General features: G+C 41.8%; 1 protein-coding gene across 3 annotated transcripts in view; it reads left to right on the top strand.

Annotated features, from left to right (window-relative positions):
• Nucleotides 1–23,413, top strand: part of itpr2 (inositol 1,4,5-trisphosphate receptor, type 2) — a 57,941-nt gene that overhangs the window by 5,497 nt on the left and 29,031 nt on the right. For 2 of the 3 annotated variants that reach the window (XM_067589391.1, XM_067589390.1), the window contains exons 2-37: nt 468–538; nt 772–890; nt 979–1,065; nt 1,982–2,140; nt 2,972–3,070; nt 3,333–3,416; nt 3,595–3,741; nt 4,488–4,583; nt 4,826–4,870; nt 6,253–6,404; nt 7,246–7,345; nt 7,452–7,612; nt 7,702–7,843; nt 8,138–8,296; nt 9,316–9,488; nt 9,868–9,987; nt 10,209–10,391; nt 10,571–10,822; nt 10,918–11,065; nt 11,487–11,634; nt 12,021–12,208; nt 12,303–12,426; nt 12,550–12,607; nt 12,823–12,988; nt 13,339–13,506; nt 14,073–14,159; nt 14,250–14,375; nt 14,475–14,597; nt 14,902–15,102; nt 16,660–16,911; nt 17,098–17,223; nt 17,404–17,532; nt 17,870–17,990; nt 18,301–18,482; nt 18,637–18,779; nt 19,581–19,689. In XM_067589391.1, coding sequence (XP_067445492.1) covers nt 468–538; nt 772–890; nt 979–1,065; nt 1,982–2,140; nt 2,972–3,070; nt 3,333–3,416; nt 3,595–3,741; nt 4,488–4,583; nt 4,826–4,870; nt 6,253–6,404; nt 7,246–7,345; nt 7,452–7,612; nt 7,702–7,843; nt 8,138–8,296; nt 9,316–9,488; nt 9,868–9,987; nt 10,209–10,391; nt 10,571–10,822; nt 10,918–11,065; nt 11,487–11,634; nt 12,021–12,208; nt 12,303–12,426; nt 12,550–12,607; nt 12,823–12,988; nt 13,339–13,506; nt 14,073–14,159; nt 14,250–14,375; nt 14,475–14,597; nt 14,902–15,102; nt 16,660–16,911; nt 17,098–17,223; nt 17,404–17,532; nt 17,870–17,990; nt 18,301–18,482; nt 18,637–18,779; nt 19,581–19,689 — 4,948 coding nt within the window. Of the gene's footprint in view, nt 1–467; nt 539–771; nt 891–978; nt 1,066–1,981; nt 2,141–2,346; nt 2,363–2,971; nt 3,071–3,332; nt 3,417–3,594; nt 3,742–4,487; nt 4,584–4,825; nt 4,871–6,252; nt 6,405–7,245; nt 7,346–7,451; nt 7,613–7,701; nt 7,844–8,137; nt 8,297–9,315; nt 9,489–9,867; nt 9,988–10,208; nt 10,392–10,570; nt 10,823–10,917; nt 11,066–11,486; nt 11,635–12,020; nt 12,209–12,302; nt 12,427–12,549; nt 12,608–12,822; nt 12,989–13,338; nt 13,507–14,072; nt 14,160–14,249; nt 14,376–14,474; nt 14,598–14,901; nt 15,103–16,659; nt 16,912–17,097; nt 17,224–17,403; nt 17,533–17,869; nt 17,991–18,300; nt 18,483–18,636; nt 18,780–19,580; nt 19,690–23,413 lie in introns of those variants that run through there. The other variant, XM_067589392.1, reaches the window with a different exon arrangement.

Here is a 23,413-nt window from a genome sequence, read left to right as displayed (position 1 = left end):
TTCCCCCTGCTGGGCTGGAAAGCAGAGATCAAAGCGCCGTTAAATTAGATGAGCTCGGTCCAGAACTGTTCAGAGCATCGGTCCAGATAACTGGGAGAGCTTTAAGGAGAGGGATATGATGGTGAACAGAGCCGTCACTCTTTCTTGTGTCACCACCAGCCCAGCTTTTCATCTCGCAGGCAGCCAGTCATCTGAAGCTTGGTTTTGAACCGTGTATTCAAATGACTGGTTTTAACAGCAGTCTGAGACTGTTTTATGTATTTGCATTTTCCTGTGATATCATCATAATTGGGGTACGGTGCATGCAGTGTTAATCTTTACTTTTAAAGCAAGTGATTTACTGGCCAGTAGAAACATTGCGTATCAGTTGCACTGAATGTACACAGAGCTTGAAAGTAGCTACCTCAATAATGTGTTTAAGAAATATGTTGATTGAATTGTTTATCATTTTTTGCCCTTCTCTGCAGGCTTGTTGATGACAGGTGTGTGGTCCAGCCTGATGCTGGAGACCTGGCCAACCCTCCCAAAAAGTTCAGAGGTGTGTGGGATTATACCAGTCACACTGTTTCGAGGTTACACACACATAAACACACATAAACATGAAAAAAATCCTCTCAAGGCTAACCAGATCATTTGCGGCCAACCTTGTTTTACACAACACTGTGGTTTTAGGAAAGCCTTGATGGGTGTAACTGACTCTACAGGTTCCAGCTCGGTAAATAACCATTAACCTCAAAAATGCAATTAAGGCTCTTTTTTTCTCCTCCATAGATTGCCTCTTTAAGGTATGTCCCATGAACAGATATTCGGCCCAGAAGCAATTCTGGAAGGCAAAACAAGGAAAACAAGGAAACAACAACACACAGGGAGACTTGTTCAAGAAGTTACAGGTAGGATTTTTTTAATCACAGAGAATGGTCTTAATCCAGTTTTCCCTTGCATCCCAAGGCTTCAACAAATCTCTTTTTCATTACTCAGCATGCAGCAGAACTGGAGCAGAAACAAAACGAGTCAGAGAACAAGAAGCTCCTTGGAGAAGTCGTCAAATACAGTAATGTCATCCAGGTACAGCCCATCTCTACAGCAAACACTTGTGGCGTCGGATTGTCTTGAGTCCAGAGCCTTGTTTTTGTTTGTCTGTTTACCGAGGTTGTGTTACTGTCATCCAATTTAGTTTGTTAAATGCAATCAGGAAATGTGTTTTGTAGTACACATTTCTTCAAATTAGGTTGAATTGAATTACACCGCAGACTAATTCTTTTGAATCCAATAAGAAGTTACCTTGAAGCATTTAAGGATAGATTCACAAATTTTCAAGTCTGGCTTAAAACAACAGTCAGATGCCCAAATTAACATTAAAGCAAGGTTTGCTTGCTGTAATCATTACTCTTGTGTATACTGGCTGTTTAAGATCTCTTCCTAATGCATTTACAATGTAAGTAATGGGGAAAAAATCCACATTCCTTGTTTTGTGCAAAACCGCATTCAAAAGTGTATTTGACGCTTATATGAGGTTTCAGCAGTCTGAGTAAAATCAAGTGGATATCTTTCAAAATTACTGTCTTTTTAGTACAAAGTTCCCTGTTTTTTCTCTGGACAGTGTTTCCCTGTTAAGCTGCAATAACAAAAAGTGGGAATTTTGCATTAAAAAGACTGTAACTTTGGAAAATGTCCACTTCACTCATATTAGCCTCTGATAAACTTTTGAATGTAGCTTTGCACAAAACAAAGACTGTATTTTGTCCTCCATCACTTACATTGAAAGGATTAGGAGCAGATCTTTAAACGGCCAGTGTGAACAGGAGGAATGATTACAGTGAGCAAAACCCGTTTCAGTGTTCATATGGACACCTGACTGTTGTTTTCAGACAAAATTGTGAACCTGTCCTTTAACCACCTGCTGCTTTAATTTCTTTTTCCCCCGAAATTGAATCTGCTATTACTCTTGTGTTATCTAAACACCGCGATTCTTCTGTCTCAGCTCCTGCACATTAAGAGTAACAAGTACCTGACGGTAAACAAGCGTCTCCCTGCTTTGCTGGAAAAAAATGCCATGCGGGTTTCTCTGGACCCAGCCGGGAACGAGGGATCCTGGTTCTACATTCAGCCCTTCTGGAAGCTCCGCAGCGAAGGAGATAATGTAGGTTTCCCTCTGCTTGGAGTCATCATTTTTTTTCTATAGACACAAATACTGCAGAGCAACTTGACACTGGTGTTCCTCTCTGTTACAAGTACAGCAGATGTCGTTTGGTGTATTAGCCGACTTTTTCATCCTATAGATTGTCAGTTCATTGTTTGTCCTGTTCCAGTAACATTTCTGATTTTGTCCTTCCCCTTTGGCTTCAGCATCCTATGGTTAAAGGTATTGCTCTTGATTGTGCATGATGTTTGTGCATTTTAAGGTCAGACACAGAATATCATGTAAACGCATGGTTGCACCGGCCTTCCTCTTTCTATCTACTGTATGTCACCGATGCTGCATCATTGTATTTGAAATGTTTATTTTTAAATATTCCAGTACAGCATTGGAATAAGCGTGATGATGAGCCAACCATTTTTAAAGCCACAGTGTGCTTGTGTGTGGCTGCTTAACATGAGATATTTAGTCTATTATAACATATATTAGACTTGGTTAGAGAGCATGAACTGTAGAAACAATGATACAATTACAGGTAATGTCTTTTCAGTCACCATCTCTCTGTATGCTGCATTCACGTCCGCTCACCATGGTAGACATAAACCTGTTTGCTGTGAACAGCTCTACCACCATCTCATGTGAAGCTCATCTTGTTGCTGTTGCACATAGCACCCTCTTTTAAAAGAAAAAAAATAATAAGGGGATGTTTGTAGACCTTAGACAAACCCCTCGCATGGATACACTCTTACTGTCTATTTAATCATTTGAACACTACTGGAAGTTTACCAACCTGTGTCTCCTGCTGGGATATGACTGTCTCTAATTGGGTTCAAGGTGGTCGTTGGAGACAAGGTGGTACTGATGCCAGTGAACGCAGGGCAGCCTCTTCACGCCAGTAACATCGAGCTACTAGACAATCCTGGCTGCAAAGAGGTGGGACTAGTTCATTTATTATATTTTTCTGTCAGATAAAATCCTACAAACTATAACTTTTCATTTAGAAAAACCTCTAGCTTATAGTTTATCTGATGTTTTACATCACTTTACATGTAATCTTTTAATTGTGGTTAAAAATCACCCCCAAAAACGTGCTTTTACAAGGATTTCAGCAGACATCATGTGGCTCTTGACTATGCAGACCATGTTATAAAAAATCTTGATTTCATGTGGTTATTCTCTCTGCTTCACGCTGCAGGTTAATGCTGTTAACTGTAACACCAGTTGGAAGGTCACCTTGTTCATGAAGTTTAGCGACTACAGGGAAGATGTGCTGAAGGGGGTATGTTGCTTTATTGCCTTCAGTGTGATTTATATTATATATGTATTTATATAATATATGTATATTTATATGTATTTTTTTTTTTAGCAGAACTGGATGTACTGTAGTTTGCATTTTTTTGAGAGTAAACGGTATGCGGTCATCTTGTGGTCTCATGTTTGTACATATCCTCTGTCAGGGAGATGTGGTGAGGCTGTTTCACGCTGAGCAGGAGAAGTTTCTGACCGGTGACGAGTACAAGAAGCAGCAGCATGTCTTCCTCAGGACCACGCTGCGGCAGTCTGCCACCTCCGCCACCAGTTCCAAGGCTCTCTGGGAGATTGAGGTAAAGCACAAACAGGAATTAATGTCATTTTTAAAAATTTTAATAATGTAATTGATAGTGGTTTGTTAAAGACTTTTATAGTAATTGCTTTGTCACTTTAGTAACCACTACACTTTCATCAACAAAATAAAGGTCCCACTATAGCCAGCTGAATGGAAATCACACTTAAATTTGCAGTTTTCTTATAAATAAGGATCATTTTTCCTAAAGTGAGGCTATAATTTTCCCTTTTACACTACATGCTATAATATCTGCCTGTATGCCATTTCAACCTTTTGTTTGTAATCCTCTGTCTATTGTACGGCATGTTCCTCTTTATCAGCTTGCACTAAATTCAAGTTCCTGTCGTCCCTCCGCTGTTTGTGCCAGGACGTACTTATGTTACCATATCAGTTGTTGACATGTTGTTGCGCCAGTGTGACAAACACCAATTCCTGTTGTACTTGGCACATGGCTGACTCAGATTCTGAGTCATTCTTACAGGCACTAAACCGACGTTGGTGTATCAAGTATTTGAAAATGAAGCCATGCATCCCTGTTTCATTTGGTCGGTGATATTTGGCAGAAATCAGCTTTTAAACCAATCATTCATTTCTGTCCGTTGAACGAATCCAGAAAACCAAATGTGCGTGCGGTGTTGTGATACCCATCGAGGCATAAACTGAAAACTGTGAACAGTGTCATATGTCTTTCTGTACATTATTAGTAGTATTACTCTCACTTGTTATTTTGTGTCTCCATGGCAGGTTGTGCACTATGACCCCTGCAGAGGTGGAGCCGGTCAGTGGAACAGTCTCTTCCGCTTCAAACACCTGGCGACGGGGAATTATCTCGCAGCTGAGGTGAGTTTCACTCTTCAGCAGTCTACTTTTCTATCTACTTTTGTGAGACAGCTCTTCAGTTTCTGAACACAGTTGAGGGGGGACTTTAGTTGATGTGCTGTAGGTGGCAGTGTTCCCACTGATATTGCCAGTGTCACCCATCCTTCACTGCTGAATAGTTTGAAGGGTGATGAGGATGATAATGACATAAGTATCATCAGAGCTTTCTAGATCTGAGGCCACTGACCGCTCTCTCTCTTCAGGTGAACCCTGAATTCAAAGACAACACGGTGGAGTCTAAAGGAGAGGTGAGTCAGTCAAACAAGCACATTGAGCTGCAAAGTCATACAGATGACCTCAGACTGGGTCGTCAGATTGCACTTGACTGAGAGAGCGAATGAGTTGTGAACAGGAGAGAAGATTATATGAGTGTTTTAGTGGAAAGAACGATTATCTCAACAGATCTCCAACTCCGTCTCCTTATCCTTTGTTATGCAATACCACCAATTGCTCTCTTTCTCTCACACACACACACACACATACGCAAAATTCTGCCAAACTCTGAATCTATATCTAGACATTTCTCCTCAGCTCATAGCTACCTTGCACATTTGTATTCTGGCGATGCAAGGAACACGCACACACAAACTCTCTCACCCTCACACACTTTCTCATGCACATGCTGAATTTCAGACACACAGGGGGGCTCCTTACATAACGTCTGGGTGTGGGGGTGCCCTGCGAGAGGGGATGGAGGGGAGGCAGACGTGCTGTCTGCTCTGCTCCACTCGCCTGTGCTAAGCTGGTGGGGTGAGTCACCAGCGGAGGGGGTGGGTTGGTGGGGGTGAGGGGAAGAGGAGGGGAGGAGAGGGGAGTGGGAGGATGGAGAAGCTAAGGCGTGGAGGCAGCTCTGGGGAGCTTCCCATTGACATGCAGAGAACAGTGGGAGAAATTAACCCTCGCCATTATCTGCTGCATCTGCACAGCGCAGACTGTGCCAGCCTACGTGCTGCAGTGTATAACACAACACACACAGAAGTCATGGCTCCCTCATTAGTGTAAGACACTGTGACAGTATAGTTTGGCTCACATCTGTCCTTCCTTAATTACAGATTTTATCAGCTGTTGCGCTCATTTATCAGTATTTACCGCCGTGACGTGGCAGCCCGACACACAACATGTCAATAACAACAAGGTCACATATAGACAGACCAACGCTCACTGTAAAAAATTGTCTCGTCTAGGGAAATGAAGCTGTGTTTTCAGAATATAGCAAAATTCTATCGTTCAATAAGTTTGTGGAATATTAAGTAAGTGCAGTTTAAAGTTGTGGCCTTGTGGGGAAGTGAGTGAGCGAGTGCTGCTGCATGTGAAGAGGAGAGACCTGCTGTTTGTGCCTCAACTGTTTGTTGTGACTTGTTAATCAATCATTTGTAATCTAGTAATCATTTAGCAATATATCAAATACTTGCTGGTTGCAACTTTAAAAATGTGAGAATTTGCTTGTTTATTAGAAAATGAGATAAGGCTGCGACAAACAATCCTTATCAATTAGGTTGCTGTTTATTTTGCTTTGTCTATAAAATTTTAGAAAATAGTGACAACAAGCTCTATTTCCACTCATTTCTACTGCATTTTTTTGTGTGTGTGTGTGTGTATCCTGGTGCATGTGTGTGTCTGGCTGCTGCAGAATGAGACGGATACTGTTTTCTCCAAGAGGAAGCATCAAGCAGCAGAGAAGATTGCTTTCACCCTGGTTTCTGTTCCCCATGGGAATGACATTGCCTCACTGTTTGAGCTGGATGCCACCACTCTGCAAAGGGCTGACTGTCTGGTGCCCAGGTCAGTCACTCACATGGGGGCAACACCAACAATAACAAGTTACATCTGCTGTAGTTGTATTCACAGGGGGCATTTTTCACCAGAGCTCACAGCCCAGAGCACAGCAGCTCTTGTCAGAACATCTGCCATTAGGGTGAAATAATGTCACTCGACTACAAAACCATCTGCTTTTGTGAATTTCTGTCAAATAAGTGTTTTGTTGTTTGTAATGGAACAATCTACTTTGAAATATACTGACACTTGTTACTTGATAACTTCTCAGTGAAGTAAAACTAAGATAGAAGTTTCTCATCCAACTGGAAGAATATGTAACGTGTTTTATAACAAGATTAATCTACACGGTAGCTGCGTGAGGCTGTGAGGCTGCACTTGGGCATAGTGGTGCTTTGAGCTAAATGTTAAATTTACCATATAAGGGGATCACCAAAGTCACTGAGGTTCACTGGGGACAATGGATATCTGTACCAAAAATCACAGCAATCCATTGAAAATGTGACCAGATATTTCACTTAAAACCAAAAATGCCAACCTCATGGTGGCACTAGATGAAAAGTCAAACGATCACCAAAGTCAGTAGGATTCATCCTCTGAGGACCATGAATGTCTGCACGTGTTTTCATGGAAATCCATCCAGTAGATGTTGAGTTATTTCAGTCTGGATCAAAACGGTAGACCGACTGACCGACCAAACGATCCATAGAGCCACAACTCTAGCTTGGCGAAATTTAAAACTGAATATGAGGCTAATTGACTCACTAGTGTAGCTACTTTTTCAATTAAAAACAAACCAATTAACTAAAAATCCTATGTGGTCTAAATGATTGGTCTCATCCTTCCTCAGAAACTCCTATGTGAGGCTCAGGCACCTGTGCACCAACACATGGGTGACCAGCACCAACGTCCCCATTGATGCAGAGGAGGAGCGTCCGGTCATGCTCAAGGTCTACACACGCACACACACACACACACACACACACACACACACACACACACACACGTAAAGCAACAGATGCATTACTTTGGAATTTCTCTTGGCTTTCACAATAGATTGGTACCTGTCCCACTAAAGAGGACAAAGAGGCTTTTGCCATTGTATCTGTTCCCCTGTCGGAGGTCAGAGACTTGGACTTTGCCAACGATGCCAGCAAGGTCCTGGAGTCCACCGTGAGGAAGCTTCAATATGGCAACATCGCTCAGAATGAGAGAAGGTACAGGGATGAGCATGATGACAGCGGGACACAGGGTGGTGCATCTTTTATGATTTCATATGTTATTTTTGCCCTCATATATATTTCAGGTTTGTGACTAAGCTCCTGGAGGACCTGGTTTTCTTTGTGTGTGTGGTACCAAACAACGGTCAGGATGTCCTGTCCGTGGTCACCTCTACACCCAACCGAGAGAGACAGAAACTCATGAGGGAACAGAACATCCTCGCCCAGGTCAGCACAAGCACAAAAACACTCACTCACACACACCCACGTCTGTCCTTTCTGTCCTCTCTGGGACAGAATGCAGATTGGTCTGAAGTGTGACAGCAGTGAGTCCAGGAATGAGAGTGATGCCCAGAGCAAATCTTACCATTACTACAAGACTATCATCAGTTAAACTGACTCTTGCATTACCATTAGCGAGATATTGTACAATGACTGCAGACTGGCCTTGAGACATGTATTTTCATGCTATTTCAAAGTCTCTAGATGCTCGGTTCTTAATCCAGGTTTCTGCTCCTCCAGATCTTTGGCATCCTGAAGGCTCCATTCACAGATCAGGGTGATGGTCCGATGCTGAAGTTGGAGGATTTGGGAGACCAACGCTATGCTCACTTCAAGTACATGCTGAGACTCTGTTACAGGGTGCTACGACACTCCCAGCAGGACTATCGCAAAAACCAGGCATGTTTCTGCCTTCTACACATGTCTAAATTGAGTTTTGTTGAGTTGTCATCAAGCTCATGAACAGGCGTATTGTCCCGGGGATGCAGGGTAGTCTAAGGATAGAGAGTCTGCTTTTTACTGGAAGCTTATCAGCATAGATTTTGCCAGGCTGGGAAAATCTATGCAGGGATCACAGGTGATGTAATGGTGCACTTATCCTAAACCTAATAGGTGCTTGACAGTTATTTTAATCGATTAGCGGACAGAAAAATAATTCATGACAAGTTCAGTAATGAAAGTGAGCTCATATCATTTTTGAATGAAGAAATAGCACATTTTCAATCATTTAAATAAAAAATTGAATTAATAAGCAATGCAATGCAGCAATTAAACTTATTAGTATTGCTGTTACAGTCTTCAGGTCTTCAGTCTTCGGGTCAGGTACGACTGTGGCTGATGGCTAGCTAATATTAGCAAGTTGATTTTATGTATCTGATGCTACAGAGTCATTTCCCCGACTTCAGGACTTTACTCTTCTTGTGCTACTGTTATGCTACATTTTAGCATGTCACAGACAAACCTTTGGTTATGACATGAGTAAAACAAGAAGTAGACACACATTTCTCTGTTAGAAGACATGTTTGTTGTTTTAATTTCCCGCTTTTGTTCTAATTTCACTCTCTGTCAGTCTATTCCCCTTATAATGACATTGATAAAAGCAACAGCAGCCCTTGATTAACCCCAAACAGCTCCTGTGGAGCTGCTCAGTGGCTAACAGGCTGTGGAAGTGACAGACAGTTTCAGGTGTAATTATGTAATTATGGAACTTCATGAATGTGAATGAGGGTTTTTTTTTTCCAAAGATTTTCTTGTTCAGCGAGTTCTCCCTGGTTAAATAATGGTTAAACAAACAAACTGGAAGCAGTGATTCAGCACAGATTCAAGCTTCTGTGTTACTCGGGCTCTTTCTGTTAACTTTACCTCACTACCATTTACATTAGAGGTGATTATGACCATATGTTTCTTCTGCCACATAGGAATATATAGCCAAAAAGTTCACAATCATGCAGTCTCAGATCGGTTATGAGATTCTGGCTGAGGACACAATCACAGCTCTGCTGCACAACAACCGCAAGCTGCTGGAAAAACACATCACAGCCAGAGAGATCGAGACCTTCGTCAGCCTGCTGAGGCGCAACAGAGAACCCAGGTCAGACATGTGCACCTCCCAAACATGAGACAGCCCAAAGGAACAATTTAATGAAAAAACAAATATATTTTGTTGTCTTGTATTCTTGTCTTATATTTTTGCGTTCCATTATTGGTATATTATAAGGTGTTGCTGTTATTGTGTCCATCAAATTTAGAAACTGTAAGAGACCAAGAGAAAACATACAAAATCTGTCATTTAAAGCAATGTGAAGAATTAGGACTTTTCCAAAACAACACCAACAGGAACAGATCTTGCATATATCAGTAACACATACAAACTTCCCTTCTCTACAATTAGTTCAGGTATTTGTTCTTGTACTGAAACTTGTGTAAACAGTTGTTAAACATGATAAATCGTGTCTGGTCTGCTCGTCCAGGTTCCTGGATTATCTCTCCGATCTGTGTGTGTCCAATAAGACTGCCATCCCCGTCACGCAAGAGCTTATCTGTAAATTTATGCTGAACCCCACCAACGCAGATATCCTCATCCAGACCAAGTGAGTCACACCCTTGGAATCTATATTTAAAACATCTGAGTTGATCCTGTCATATTTCACTCGTTCATTTTTAAACATGTGCATACACGCAGGGAGCTGTTTAGTGTCTGTTTTGAAATATGTATTTGCAGCAGTTTTACGTCAGAGTTTAATGTGTGCAGTTTTTCTAGTAACTGCTTTATGTCACACTCTCTCCCTTCCTCTCCTTCCTCCCCCCGCAGACTGATCCCTAACACGGAGACCACCCTGGAGTCCTCTCTGCTGCAGGAGGAGGTGGAGGAGGAGGAGGTTTGGCTCTATTGGATCGACAGCCACAAGGAGCCTCATGGAAAATCCATCCGCCACCTGGCCCAGGATGCTAAGGGCAACCATAAGATGGACGTAGACATAATCACCTACTACAGGTGTCTGTGGCATTCTTGCCTTTATGTGCTAAACCTCCTCTCCCCAATAACACAAATGACTGAAACAAGCAAGCAAGAGTGAATGTTTTGACCATTTTCTTCCCATGTACAATCTGCAAAGCAAAAATTCCTTCACGTTCTTTTCTTCTCTCTCTCCATGTCCCTCTCCTTCTCTACAGGTACCAGCTGAACCTTTTTGCTAAAATGTGTCTGGACCGTCAGTACCTAGCCATCAATCAGATCTCCTGTCAGCTGCCCGTGGATCTGATCCTGCGCTGCATGTTCGACGACTGCCTGCCCTTCAACTTGAGAGCCTCCTTCTGCCGCCTCATGCTACATATGCATGTGGACCGCGACCCACAGGAGGCTGTGGTTCCTGTGCGCTACGCCCGCCTCTGGACTGAGATCCCCTCCAAGATCACCATCCATGAGTAAGCATCTATGTGTGGGATTATGTGTGTGATGGTGCGGGCATACGTGATGGAGCAAGTCACCACATGCAGATTGTTGTTGTGCTTTTCTGCAGGTTTGAATATGAGTCCACTGACACTTCAAGAGAGGAGATGAAGAGGAAGTTTGCTCCCACCATGGAGTTTGTAGAGGAATACCTCAAAGATGTGGTCAGCCAGCCTTTTCCATTTGGGGATAAAGACAAGAATGAACTCACACTAGAGGTAAAATAAACCAGATATGATGCATATATATGTAGGAATAGCTATGCCAGTTAGTCGGTAGGTCCACCACTTTGGTCCAGACTAAAATGTCTCAACAACTATTAGATGAAATGTTGTATAGACATTCATGGTGCCCAGAGGACTTATCCCACTGACTTTGGTGATCCCCCGATTTGTTCTCTAGTGTCACCAGCAGGTTGACATTTGGTTCAGAGTGAAATATCTCAACATCTATTTGATTAATTGTTACAAGCACTTTCATTATGAGCATGTTAGCAAGTACAGCCTCACAGAGCTGCCAGTGTGGCTGTAGACTTGGTCTTGTTTAGGTTATGACTCAAATGCTTTCATTACTTAAGTTATTTTTTATTGTTAAGTGTTTTTCTAATGATAACTTGCTTGTTTTACTTCTCTCTTCCAGGTGGTGAATCTGGCACGTAACTTGGTTTACTTTGGTTTCTACAGTTTCAGTGAGCTGCTGCGTCTCACACGCACCCTGCTGGCCATCCTGGATATTGTCCAGCACCCGCTCACTTTCATGAACAAGCTCAACAAGAGTCCAGAAGCTGGTCAGTGCAGTTACACTGTACAAGTGCATTATGTCACTGTGTTAGCCAGGGCAGGTTAACCTTTTTTATTTAGCACCTCTTAAATGCAACTGAGTTGATTAAAAAGTTAAAAGCCAATGAGGAAAAAAAAATCTGCTGTGTCTTAATTCATGGACTGAAATACTCACATGGGGGGACAAAGGTAGTCCCATAGTTTGGGGGCATAATTTGGGAACAGTGTTTTGGACCAGATAAAGACGCTTGGGTGAAGTTACAGTAATCAAAACATGTTGATATGAGGGTAAAGATTACTTTCTGCAGGTCAAACTAAAATCAGATCTTTTTTTAATGTTTTGACACACAGAGATAAAGGTAGTAAGTAATTAACTGACAAAGGTTTCCTTTAGGCAACAATGTCCTGCGTACGATCCATGGTGTCGGGGAAATGATGACTCAGATGGTGATGAGTCGAGGTGTCCCACACAGCCTCCCTGACACCTCTCCCTCCCTGCGCTACGGGAAAGGACACTTCCTGCCAGATAACGAGGACGTCATGGTGATGGACACCAAGCTGAAGATCATAGAGATCCTGCAAGTAAGCGCTGCCAGCTGAATGTGCATGTTGTGATTTCTGGTGCAATTTCACCTGCTTGATTTTGTTTTTCTGCCCTCTTTTTCTCCCCTGTCAGTTCATCCTGAGTGTGAGGCTGGATTACAGAATCACATATTTGTTGTCCATCTACAAGAAAGAGTTTGGGGACAAGACCTTAAGTGACAACTCTGTCTCACTGGCTGAAATGCCCCTAATGACACGTGAGACATTGTTCTTTCCGTAATGCAACTACTGCAGATTTCTTTTGTTGTTGTTTATTAGATGTAAGCCACTGCAGCCTGCTATACTTAAATGACCTGTTGTTCACTTTATTTTGTCTGCAGCTTCTGAACCAGACATAGATGAGATTGCAACTAAAGCAGAGAGCATGTTTGCAGGGAGGTAGGTGAAGTTGTGCTTGTTTACTGACTACCTGTATTTTAATACACTCTCAAACATTCACACAGAGGAACTTAAAAGATGTAAGTTGACTTTGTTTGAACTATCAGGTTCCTTTATCTCTACGGAGATCACAGCATCTGCTCAAAACTATAGTCAGAGCTTTATTGTGCATAGGTGTGTAAGAATTTAACTGACTGCTGTATCTGTGATTTCAGCTCGGAGTTAAGTGCAGTGGAGCTAGATGATGAGGGTGGCCGAACGTTTTTGAGGGTTCTGATCCATCTCATAATGCAAGATTACCCCCCACTGGTGTCTGGCTCACTGCAGCTCATCTTCAAACACTTCAGCCAGAGAGCTGAGGTCCTGCAGGCCTTCAAACAGGTAGCGACACAGCAGTTACACTTGAGTATTTGATGCTTGGTGAGCTGACAGACTGTGGCATTAGTTACTTCCTAACTTAAGTCATTTTTGTCATGGTTGATGTAATCAGTTTGGATTAAGGCTCTCCAAAGGGGCCAAGCAGCAGCTGGTGTAAAGTGTCTCACTAAGAGCTTCCTCGGCTGGCGTGTAGCACTGCACAAGCTCCCATTTTAACAGCGAGCTGACTTTCCAAAGTGTTGCACTGACACTTCTTGGCAGAGATTTGCTTTCATACACATTTGTTCTTTTAATATCACTATGTCTGGTTTATTTCTAATCCTGAGTGTGTATTTTTCTTATGTGTTTTCCAGGTCCAGCTGCTGGTGTCAGAGCAGGATGTAGAGAACTACAAGCAGATCAAGGCCGACCTGGACCAGCTGCGTCTGACTGTTGAGAAGTCAGAGCTGTGGGTGGAGAAGAGTGGAGTCTACAGCAGTGAAGATTTGGGAGTCAGGCAGGGCAAAGAACAGAACATAGAGGTGCTGTACCATCTTTTAATAGTATCCAGCATCTAAAGGCAAAGTTTCACAATTCAGATTTCTGTGTAGCATTTATTTCTTCACAGGATATTACTATATTTGTCTTAAACCTCCCATTTGTCATTCAGCTACACTGGTTTCTTTGTTTGTTATCATTGCTTATCAAAGCCGATGAAAACCACACAGTGCAAACTACATAGCTTAGCACTTAGGAATAATGAATAATAATGTCTGGAAGAACGGAAACTGGCTGTAAATCAGTTTTTATTAGTCAGGCCTGTAACATTATTATTGTTACTTTATTGCTTAAGAAAAGTAATGATAAGAATCAGTGCAGAGACTATTCCCATCATGCTGTGACAAATCCTGGTAATTAGAGACAGGATATAGGGGTTATTGTGTGCCAAAAGATAAACCTTGTGGGGTTTGAACACATGAGAATTGTGGTGCCTTGTCAGCCACGTCATAAAGCTTGAATAATTGAAATAGCTCATGTATTGTCAAATTCATAAATTAAATCAAATTTGAATGTGGTTACTAAAGGCTTGTTTTTTGTCTCTCACCAGGAGGTTGTCTTGAGCCCAGTACAGGATGGAGATAATAAACCTCAGATTGATAGCAACAAAGCAAACAACTACAACATAGTCAAAGAGGTGAGCTCCATGTCTTTATCTCCAGATTATTCTTGTCAGATGTCTTTTTGTTCTGTAGTTGTGTATAAAATGTGTGTGTCTCATTTGTAGATCCTACTGCGACTCAGTAAGTTGTGTTACCCGAGCAAGAAGAGTCGTGTGCAGCAGCAGAGGCTTCTGAAGAACATGGGGGCCCATACTGTGGTGCTGGACCTGCTGCAGATCCCCTACGAGACAGTGAGGAACAAACGCAACAGCCAACTATATGACTACTCTCACTTAATGCTGCTGTGAAATCATCTTTTCTTTTATCTGTCTGGTTCTGTCTTTTCACAGAGTGATGAGAAGATGAATGAGATCATGAACCTGGCGCATGTTTTTCTGCAGAACTTCTGCAGAGGGAACCCTCAGAACCAAGTTCTGCTACATAAACACCTCAACCTCTTCCTCACTCCAGGGGTATGTTGATATTACTCCTCGATTTACTCCTCCTTGATCAACATGAGTCACTTTTTAGGAAGGCACTTTTTGTAAAAGTAATGTATGAGTAATGTAAAACAAGAAGAAACTGCAGTTGCATCAGTAAAATACATAAGTACAAGGTTCAAAAACGGCAGCCTGACAGTATAAAAAAGTTTGTTTGTGTTTTAATAAAAAATAAATGTTCTTTTCATTTTCTCTTATATCCAAATGATTAAAAGTACTGCTTTCATGAGGATTATCTCTGTGAAAGACTGAATCATGGCTCCTGTTTTTTGACCAGTTGCTAGAAGCTGAGACGATGCGTCACATCTTTATGAACAACTACCTACTTTGCAATGAGATCAGCGACCGCGTGGTTCACCACTTTGTCCACTGCATTGAAACGCACGGGAGACATGTTCAGTACCTCATGTTCCTGCAAACCATTGTGAAAGCTGATGGGAAGTACGTGAAGAAATGTCAAGACAAAGTCATGACAGAGGTGAGAATTTTGTTTTTCCACTTACATTTTATCCTGCACTGCACAGATACAGGTTATGGTTTAGATTTTTTTTAAAAAACACAAATGAGGAGAGAATGTATTATATAAAATTCATGGACAATGCAGACCCAGTCCACGCAGCTGCACTGTAGCTCTCCTTAAGTTTCAACAGTATCATTATGAATGATTTGCACTCATTTTCCCCACAGATCTCCTGAAGATTTTAATATGTATCTGAGATTAGTATTATTATAAAACATAACATTATATTTGTCGGGATTACCATACCCTGAAGAGGTCTAATTTCATATTTTCATTTTAGTCTCTGTGTATATATCATTATGTCATCTTATGGGATAAACAGATGCTAGTATGTATGTGTATTGTTTACTAGCCGGAGCACTTTGCAGCATAAAATTTCATATTGCTCAAGCTTCTGGAAATTATTTAAATTCAATGCTTTAAGGTATCCAGTTTATTGTAATTTTGCCCATGTGTTACAAGAAGAAATAAAAGCATCTGTGTCTTTATACATTTGTTACTTTAACTGTTTATGTACGAGTATATGTAGTAGGATTACAGCTGAGATGCACATTTATAGAGAACTATACAGCAGGGCTGCAACTAGGACTGGGCGATATGGACACAATCAAATATCATGATATTTTTGACCAAATACCTCGATATTGATATTGCGACAATATTGTAGGGATAACTATTGGTGCTTTCACTAGATATTTACACAATGAGATTTTTGATAAATAATCATCAGTAATGTAGATATAATGACTAATTGGGTAAAGGCAAATAATAGAGCAGCTAGAACAGTCTGGTAAGTTCAGAAAATTATATCACTTTACTGTAATGCAGCCTTTAGAACCAGGAAAAGACAACACTTATGCCATATCACGATATTACGATATCCAAAATCTAAGACGATATCTAGTCTTATATCACGATATCGATATAATATGTATATATTGCCTAGCCCTGCCTGCAACTACTGATTATTTTCATTATTGATTAATTTGATTATTACTATTAGTGGTTTGGTCTATACAATGACAGAAAATGGTAAAAAATAATGACTGTCACTGTTTCCCAGAGCCCAAAATGATGTCCTCAAATGTCTTCTTTTGCCCCAAACAGTCATTCAGTTTGCTATCATAGAAGACAAAAGAAACCTAAAAATAGTCACATCTGAGAAGCTGGAATCAAAGAATTTTGGCATTTTAATCAATTATTAATCAACCATCAAAATAGCTGCTGATTATTTTTCTGTCGATTGGCTAATGGATTGATAGACTAATTGTTGCAGCTCTAGAGAGCTACAGAACAAAAAGACATCTGAGGCTTATGAAGTTAAGACCATGCACTTCAATATTCCTGGTTCAAATGTGGTTTGGGACCTTTTCTCTCTACTATTTCTATCCAATAAACGCATAAAAGGCCAACAAAAATAATTTAAAAAAATAGAAATTTTTTTTACATTCAGTATGTCTTGGTGATAGTGGCAGCATTTAATTCACACGTTTCTTTGTCTGTTTGTGTGTCCAGCTGGTGAACGGTGGGGAGGACGTCCTGGTGTTCTACAACGACCGCTCCTCGTTCCCGGTGTTGCTGCAGATGATGGGCTCTGAGCGTGAGCGAACAGATGAAGATGGAGCTCTGGCCTATCACAACACACTCGTGGAGCTCCTGGCTGCCTGCACTGAGGGCAAGAACGTCTACACTGAGCTGAAATGCAACTCTCTGTTACCACTGGACGACATTGTCAAAGTTGTCACTGATGTCAACTGTATACCAGAGGTAAAGGATAGATCATTTTTACTAGATGTAATAATATAGCTTGAACTATATGGTCTAAATGAACGATATATGCATATTTATTATATTCATATTTTATTTTTATAAATTTTGTGAGTATAATTGAGGTCTGTCTTGTTTATCTTAAAGTAACCTGGCATTTCATTTCTTATTTGTTTTTTCGCTCAGGTGAAAACTGCGTACGTGAACTTTGTGAATCACTGCTATGTGGACACAGAGGTAGAAATGAAGGAGATCTACACCTCCAACCACATCTGGAAGCTCTTTGACAACTTCCTAGTGGACATGTCCAGTGTAAGGCTCTGTCAGATTGAAAGGTCACACTTGTACGCACGATCCTTTTCTAATGAGGCGGCTGTCGAGATACAGCAAGGCTTCCTCATATATGCTTAGTCACATACATGTGCAGAGAAAACCCTTAACAATGTGATGTGAAGATGAGCTTGTTCATGGGTCTTCTTTTTGCATCTCAAGGTGTGTAACACTACCACAGACCGTAACCATGCCGATCTGGCCCTGGAGAAGTATGTGACTGAGACGGTGATGGCCATTGTCAAGGGCTTCTTCAGCTCACCTTTCTCTGTCAACCACTCCAACCTGCAGGTATAGTTTCCCTCCACCAACAAGCAGGTTAAATGTGCCTGCAGAGTAATGCTCATTCATGGCACATCCAAATCCTTTGCCAACTTTCAGCTACTTTACCTTAAAAATATTTGACAGCAGACTGCCTCCTTCACTGCACCTTCAGCTGGGACCTCCTTGTTTCATTGCAGACATTTGTACCTAGAACAGCTGCTTGAGGTGTTTAGGTGGAAGTTTGTACTAATGTTTCCTATCAGAGACAATATTGAAGTTTTCCCATTAGGAATATCTTTGTCTTTCCCTCCACTTATGCCGGTTTAAAACACACAGTTTTCCCTGCTCTCTCCCCTTTTCACAGACAAACCAGTCTGTCTTCATCCAGCTGCTCCAGTCTGCTTTCAGGATCTACAACTGCACCTGGATCAACTCAGCTCAGAAGGCAAATATTGAGAGTTGTATCAAAACTCTGGCTGATGTGGGTAAGTGTTGCTACTCACCTTTGGTATTGAAAAATGACAGAGACACAGAGGAGGCATTGAAACACATTTAAAATATATTATTAAAATGTAAATTAATAATAAGTGCAATATTGAATATATTAATTGCACTTTAAAACTGATTCTGTATCAGTATTTATCCAGAGATGGATTGTTTTTCATGTCACATATTCTTATTTTAATAAGACACAGACAGAGCAGCTCTACTGGGTCATTTGTGGTTTAGATCTCTGACCCCTGCACCGTGTTTCCTTCCTCACACCAACTGCTAATCTTTCATGTTTTTCCCCAGCCAAGGCACGAGCAATAGCCATCCCAGTGGACCTGGACAGTCAGGTCAACACTTTATCTCTCAAGGTCCATAGCCATATGGTGCAGCGAGCAGCCAAAGACTGGAGAATCTCTGCACGTACGCGGCCCCGTAAGGAGCCCCTGGGTGGCCCTGACTACAAGAACATCATTGAAAAACTACAGGTACGCATTTACAAAGATAACATCAACAGGAGAATCAAAGTTAAGGACTTTATGAGGGCTTTATTTATGTAGGGCTTTATGTATGTTTCTCCAGGAGTCTCTCCATAACAGCATTGGATTGAGCATGTGTGTTTTTGTGTGTGTGTGTGTGCAGGGGGTTGTGTCCTTACTAGAGGAGCAGTTCAGTCCGAAGGTTCAGGCAGAGTTTTCTGTGCTGGTGGACGTTCTGCACAGCCCCGAGCTGCTGTTTCCAGAGGCTGCTCGGTTACGCTGCGAGAGCGGAGCTTTCATGTCAAAGTAAGTCACTGCTGAAAACTTGTACATGGAACAAAGAACAGAACACATTCCCCCCTTTTTTTGAAGACCTGCAGGCCACATTTTAAAGTGTTAGCCTGGCTATAGGAAAGACCAGCAGCATGAAGTAGTGGTTTGGGGTTCGATGAGTTAGGATTTTTGACCGAAGTTGGCGATCTGTTATTTTTGCTGATATTCAGTCACCGAAAACCAATGCTGACAACTGACGTGTCCAAACTGTCAACTGTCAAAAAAATCAAACGTCATTTTTTGCCAGAGGAAAAACTGAAGCATTGAAGCCATGTGAAACTGAAAGCACCCATTGAAACCTTTACTAATGTAATATGATTCATTATGTTAATTAAATCTCGTGGCTCATATTACATTAGCTTGGGAAAAAGTTCAAAGTAAAAAAAGTGACTAACTACATGAGTGAAATTATGTATTAATGTGTAAAGAAGACAATTAAAGTATAAAATGAATAAATACAAAATATGCAAAGAAAATAACTCGTCACTGCAGGTTTTACAGACTGTTATGTGTCTGTTGTCAGGGATTATACTGGCAGCAGATCACTCAGTCTAACATATCAGATATTTAATACAGAATTAGTTTGATACATCATCAAACCTCCAGGAGTGCTGTTACTCTGCTGCTGTTGTCTGACCTCCCTGGAGAGCAGAAAAGGAGATTTTATCTGTAGCAGATCAATAAAGTATTGCTTTGTTTTTACTTGTGAGCCAGTGACTGCATTAGCAGGACATGACTGTAAATGATACGGCACTTCTATTGTCACTCTGTCAGGCTGATCAAACACACCAAGAAGCTTATGGACAAAGAGGAGAAACTGTGTATCAAGATCCTGCAGACACTCCGAGAGATGCTGGACAAGAAGGAATGTTTTCAGGAGTCTGTGAGTAGACGACCCTATGTGTATGTCACCAAACATGGTTTCTGTTCATGCATCCGTCACCTTACAAAAGAAAAAAATCAGGATTTTGTTAGAAAACTCTCACTGTTACACAAAAACACACTGATTAAGTGAAATTATTCAAAAGTTTGCTGTGGAATTAGCCCTGTCTTCAAGTGCCAGAAGCGCTGCACTCATATCAGCGGTGCTCTGGTCCTTGTTTTCTCCCAGGTCTGTCGGCCCAGAGCCCAGACTCTCCTTCATCAGTATGCTGTGGGCCTTTCTATGTTACATAAGGCAGGGAGGCACTTGAGGACACACTCACACTGAGAGAGAGAATAGGAGAGAGGAAATAAGGGAAGGAGGAGGAGGAGAAGGAGGAGGAGGGGGGCAAGCACTGAACAAACAAATCAATACTGCAGCGAGTGGGGTGGGGGGTGGAGGGGGTGCAGGGGCCCGTCTTCTGCTGCACCCCTTCTCAGCCAGAGGCCTGTAGAGTGAATGAGTCGTTAGAGGAGACTTAAAGAAGTGGCTGCGTGTGTATGTTTGTGTGCACCGCGGGGTGGAGGTTGACAGTGTGGGCCAAGGTACAAAAAAAGTCAGATCTGTAATCACCTTTGGTAGGTTTAGGCGAGTTTATTCCAGCTGTGTGGGGAGAGGAGGTGACGCTGTGTAGTTCACATAACACAAAATTTGCCGCTCCCATCAGGAATTACATTTGTGGTCATTGAGTTTTTGTTTTTCTCGCTGAGATTTTCTTATGCGCTGTTTTGCATTGCTTAGAGTTCAGTTTATTGTATTAAACCTTGTCCTGAAGTAAACTAAGAAAAAGCATGTGTTGCTGTCCTCTGACCATGTGGGATTTCATGCAGATATGATTATTTTTGGCTGACAATGCTGTCCTACTAAAGGCTGTTTTTCTTGCTTCAGAACATCACTTATTTAAATATTATGTATGTGCCTTTAGGTTCTCTTTCAGCGTAATTGCGTTACTGATACTGTGAAGACTACTTTCTCAATATGGTACATGCCAGCTAGTGTCACTTACTGCTTGAGGAGTCATAGTTTTGTTTTCCCTACGTGTGTTTGCATCTTGTGTCAGCGAGCCAAGCTGTTTTCCGAAAGGCAAATGATTCAACAGTTGTGTGGAACAAGATCAGAGGAATTCAAAGTGGAAAAACAGTCACTTTTTAAAAGCGGGTCGGTGCATTTGAGAAGCCAGACAGTGCGGTAACGATATGTGAAATGTCAGTTTGTGTAGGTGTGCATGAGTGTGCTCGAGCATGTATTTGTGGCCTCTCTTTGTCATATCCCTGTAGCCCAGAGCGTGGAGCTGCAGCCTCACTGCACAGGAGAGAGGGAGAGAGAGAGAGGGATAGAGAGAGAGAGAGAGAGAGAGAGAGAGAGAGAGAGAGGGAGAAAACGATTGATGGAAATAATGAGAGAGAGGGAGAGGCAGACAGACAAAAACAGAAGGAGAGAGAGACAGAGTGACAGCATAGGCAGCAGAGGTTGGTGGCTCCCCTGGGGTGCAATGAGTGGGTGGAGGAGAGTGAGAGAAAGAGAATGAGATGGAGAGAGAGAGAGAGAGAGCGACTGAGGAAGAGAGGGAGGGAGGCAGCCATGTGAGGAGCCATGTGAGTGGAAAGGAAAAAAAAAAGTGGGCAGCGGCTGCAGGGTGAGGGATTGGAGAGAAGCGGAGTCTGCTCAGTCCATGAGGAGAGAGGGCAGGGGGTGCGCTTACGTAACAGCCTGCAGTGGCTGAGCCAGCGTCACGTGGAACATCATGTTCTCTCTCTTCCTCCCTCCCTCCCTCCTTACTCTCACTCTTCTGTCCGCTCGCTGCCTCTCTCTTCCTCCCTTGCCCCCTCCATGCTTTGTCTCAGTCTATTGCATTCTGTCTGCCCGCCCGAGTTATTTTCTCTATCTCTCTCCCCTCTAGTCCCACCCAGGCCCTGCTCTGTGTTTGCCTTGGTCATGCCAGGAGCGCCGGTCGGGCATTGAAGGAAGCTGTGCAGCAGTCATTGTACAGAGATGTGTTGGCTCTCAGTGCTGCACTTCACTTGTTTTGACTGTCAGATAAGAGCAGCTTTATAAATATTTGTGCCTCCACTTGCCCTCGAGATGTCTCGGGTGAGGAGGGGTTTTAGGGGGGAAAAGCCTTGAAAGAATGTATTATGCATACTCATACTGTATTCAAATATTACACAAGAAATACACGAGAAATTTATCTAATGCACTTTTTCTTTTTAGAGCTGCAACAATTAGTCAATTAACTGATTAGTTGCCAACTATTGAATGATCATTTGGAGATGTTTTTCAAGAAAAGAAATGTCCAAATTCTCCGATTCCAGCTTCTCAAATGTGAATATTTTCTGGTTTATTTCTTCTGAATTCAGTAAACTTAATATCTTTTGGTTGTGGACAAAAGAAGACATTCAAGGACGTCCATTTGGGCTTTGTGAAACAGCAAAACAACATTTTTCACCATTTTCTGACATTTTATGGACCAAACAACTATTTGATTAATTGAGAAAATAATCAACAGATTAATCGATAATGAAAATAATTGTTAGTTGCAGCCTTACACTTTTTTTTACTTGAAGCATATTATTCTATACAAATCCTGTTACTATACATCTCTCAATACTTTCCAGCTTCCCCATCTTGTCCGTAGCAAACCAGCTCATGTGTTGCTAATGAAGACGAATATCTTTAAAATCTGTCACAGTTATATAATTTCACTATATGTATATAGTTTCAGTTTTAAGTGAGTGATTTCTTAAGAAATGTGAGCACTGTAGTGTTTCACTGATGTCATTCAAACATGAGTGATTAGCGTATTTGTTGGGGACTATTTTCAGTTGCGGATTTGTACACGGGTTGACTATTTATGGCAGGAGGACGGTGTTTGTTGGATCGACTCGAATGTTACACATCACCCAGAACAATGCTGTGGCTCATTGATGTGTTTTTAAATAAAGGGATAAGATATATAGTAGCAGGCTTTCATAATACTTGTTAGTAGAACAGTTCATTGTTGGTTTTGGTCTTTTCATGGGATTCATTGACAATAAGAAAAATATACAATATCAACAACCTTATCCTTTTACTAAATGGCAACTGACAGACAAGTGAGGTTAAATTAAACGTTAAATTAAACGAGATTAAATTAAGCATTTCATACATATGCATGCATATATATGAAATATCCTGTCATGTGTATGAACATGTACACGTCTTTTTGTTTACTGAGGATTGAAAAAGCCAGTTATGTAATTTCAACCACTCTCACACTCTGTTTGCCTTTCTTCCCTCTCTTTCACACTTATCCCCGTTATTCACATGCTGTCTGTCTGTCCCTCTTTCTCTTCTCTTCTCATCCCTCTTTCCCTCTATTTCTTTCCTGCTTGCCAAGTTTCACACCACCTGCCCAAGGCAAAGCAGATTTACAGATTACCACTCTCTCGATGCTAAGCGCATCACACGCACGCATGTAGACGTAAAGCCACGCTCAGACATACACACACACGCGTGCACACACACACACACACACTCCCAGGCATGCAGTGCCACTCTGGCTGTCCCTGTGTGAGCTCATCCTGCAGGGTTTTCCTTGTTTTGTCTGTGTTCTGATGGGAGAAGTGGAACAAGGCTTAGGTTCATCCACATGGAGCAGGTCAGGCAGGCAGGCAGAGGGCTGGGTGAGCTCATGGATACCTCAAAT

The sequence above is a fragment of the Thunnus thynnus genome, chromosome 5 (assembly GCF_963924715.1).
Source record: "Thunnus thynnus chromosome 5, fThuThy2.1, whole genome shotgun sequence".
Taxonomy (NCBI): domain Eukaryota; kingdom Metazoa; phylum Chordata; class Actinopteri; order Scombriformes; family Scombridae; genus Thunnus; species Thunnus thynnus.
The sequence above is the reverse complement of the archived record's forward strand: the minus strand, read 5'-3'. Positions and strand labels throughout refer to the sequence as shown.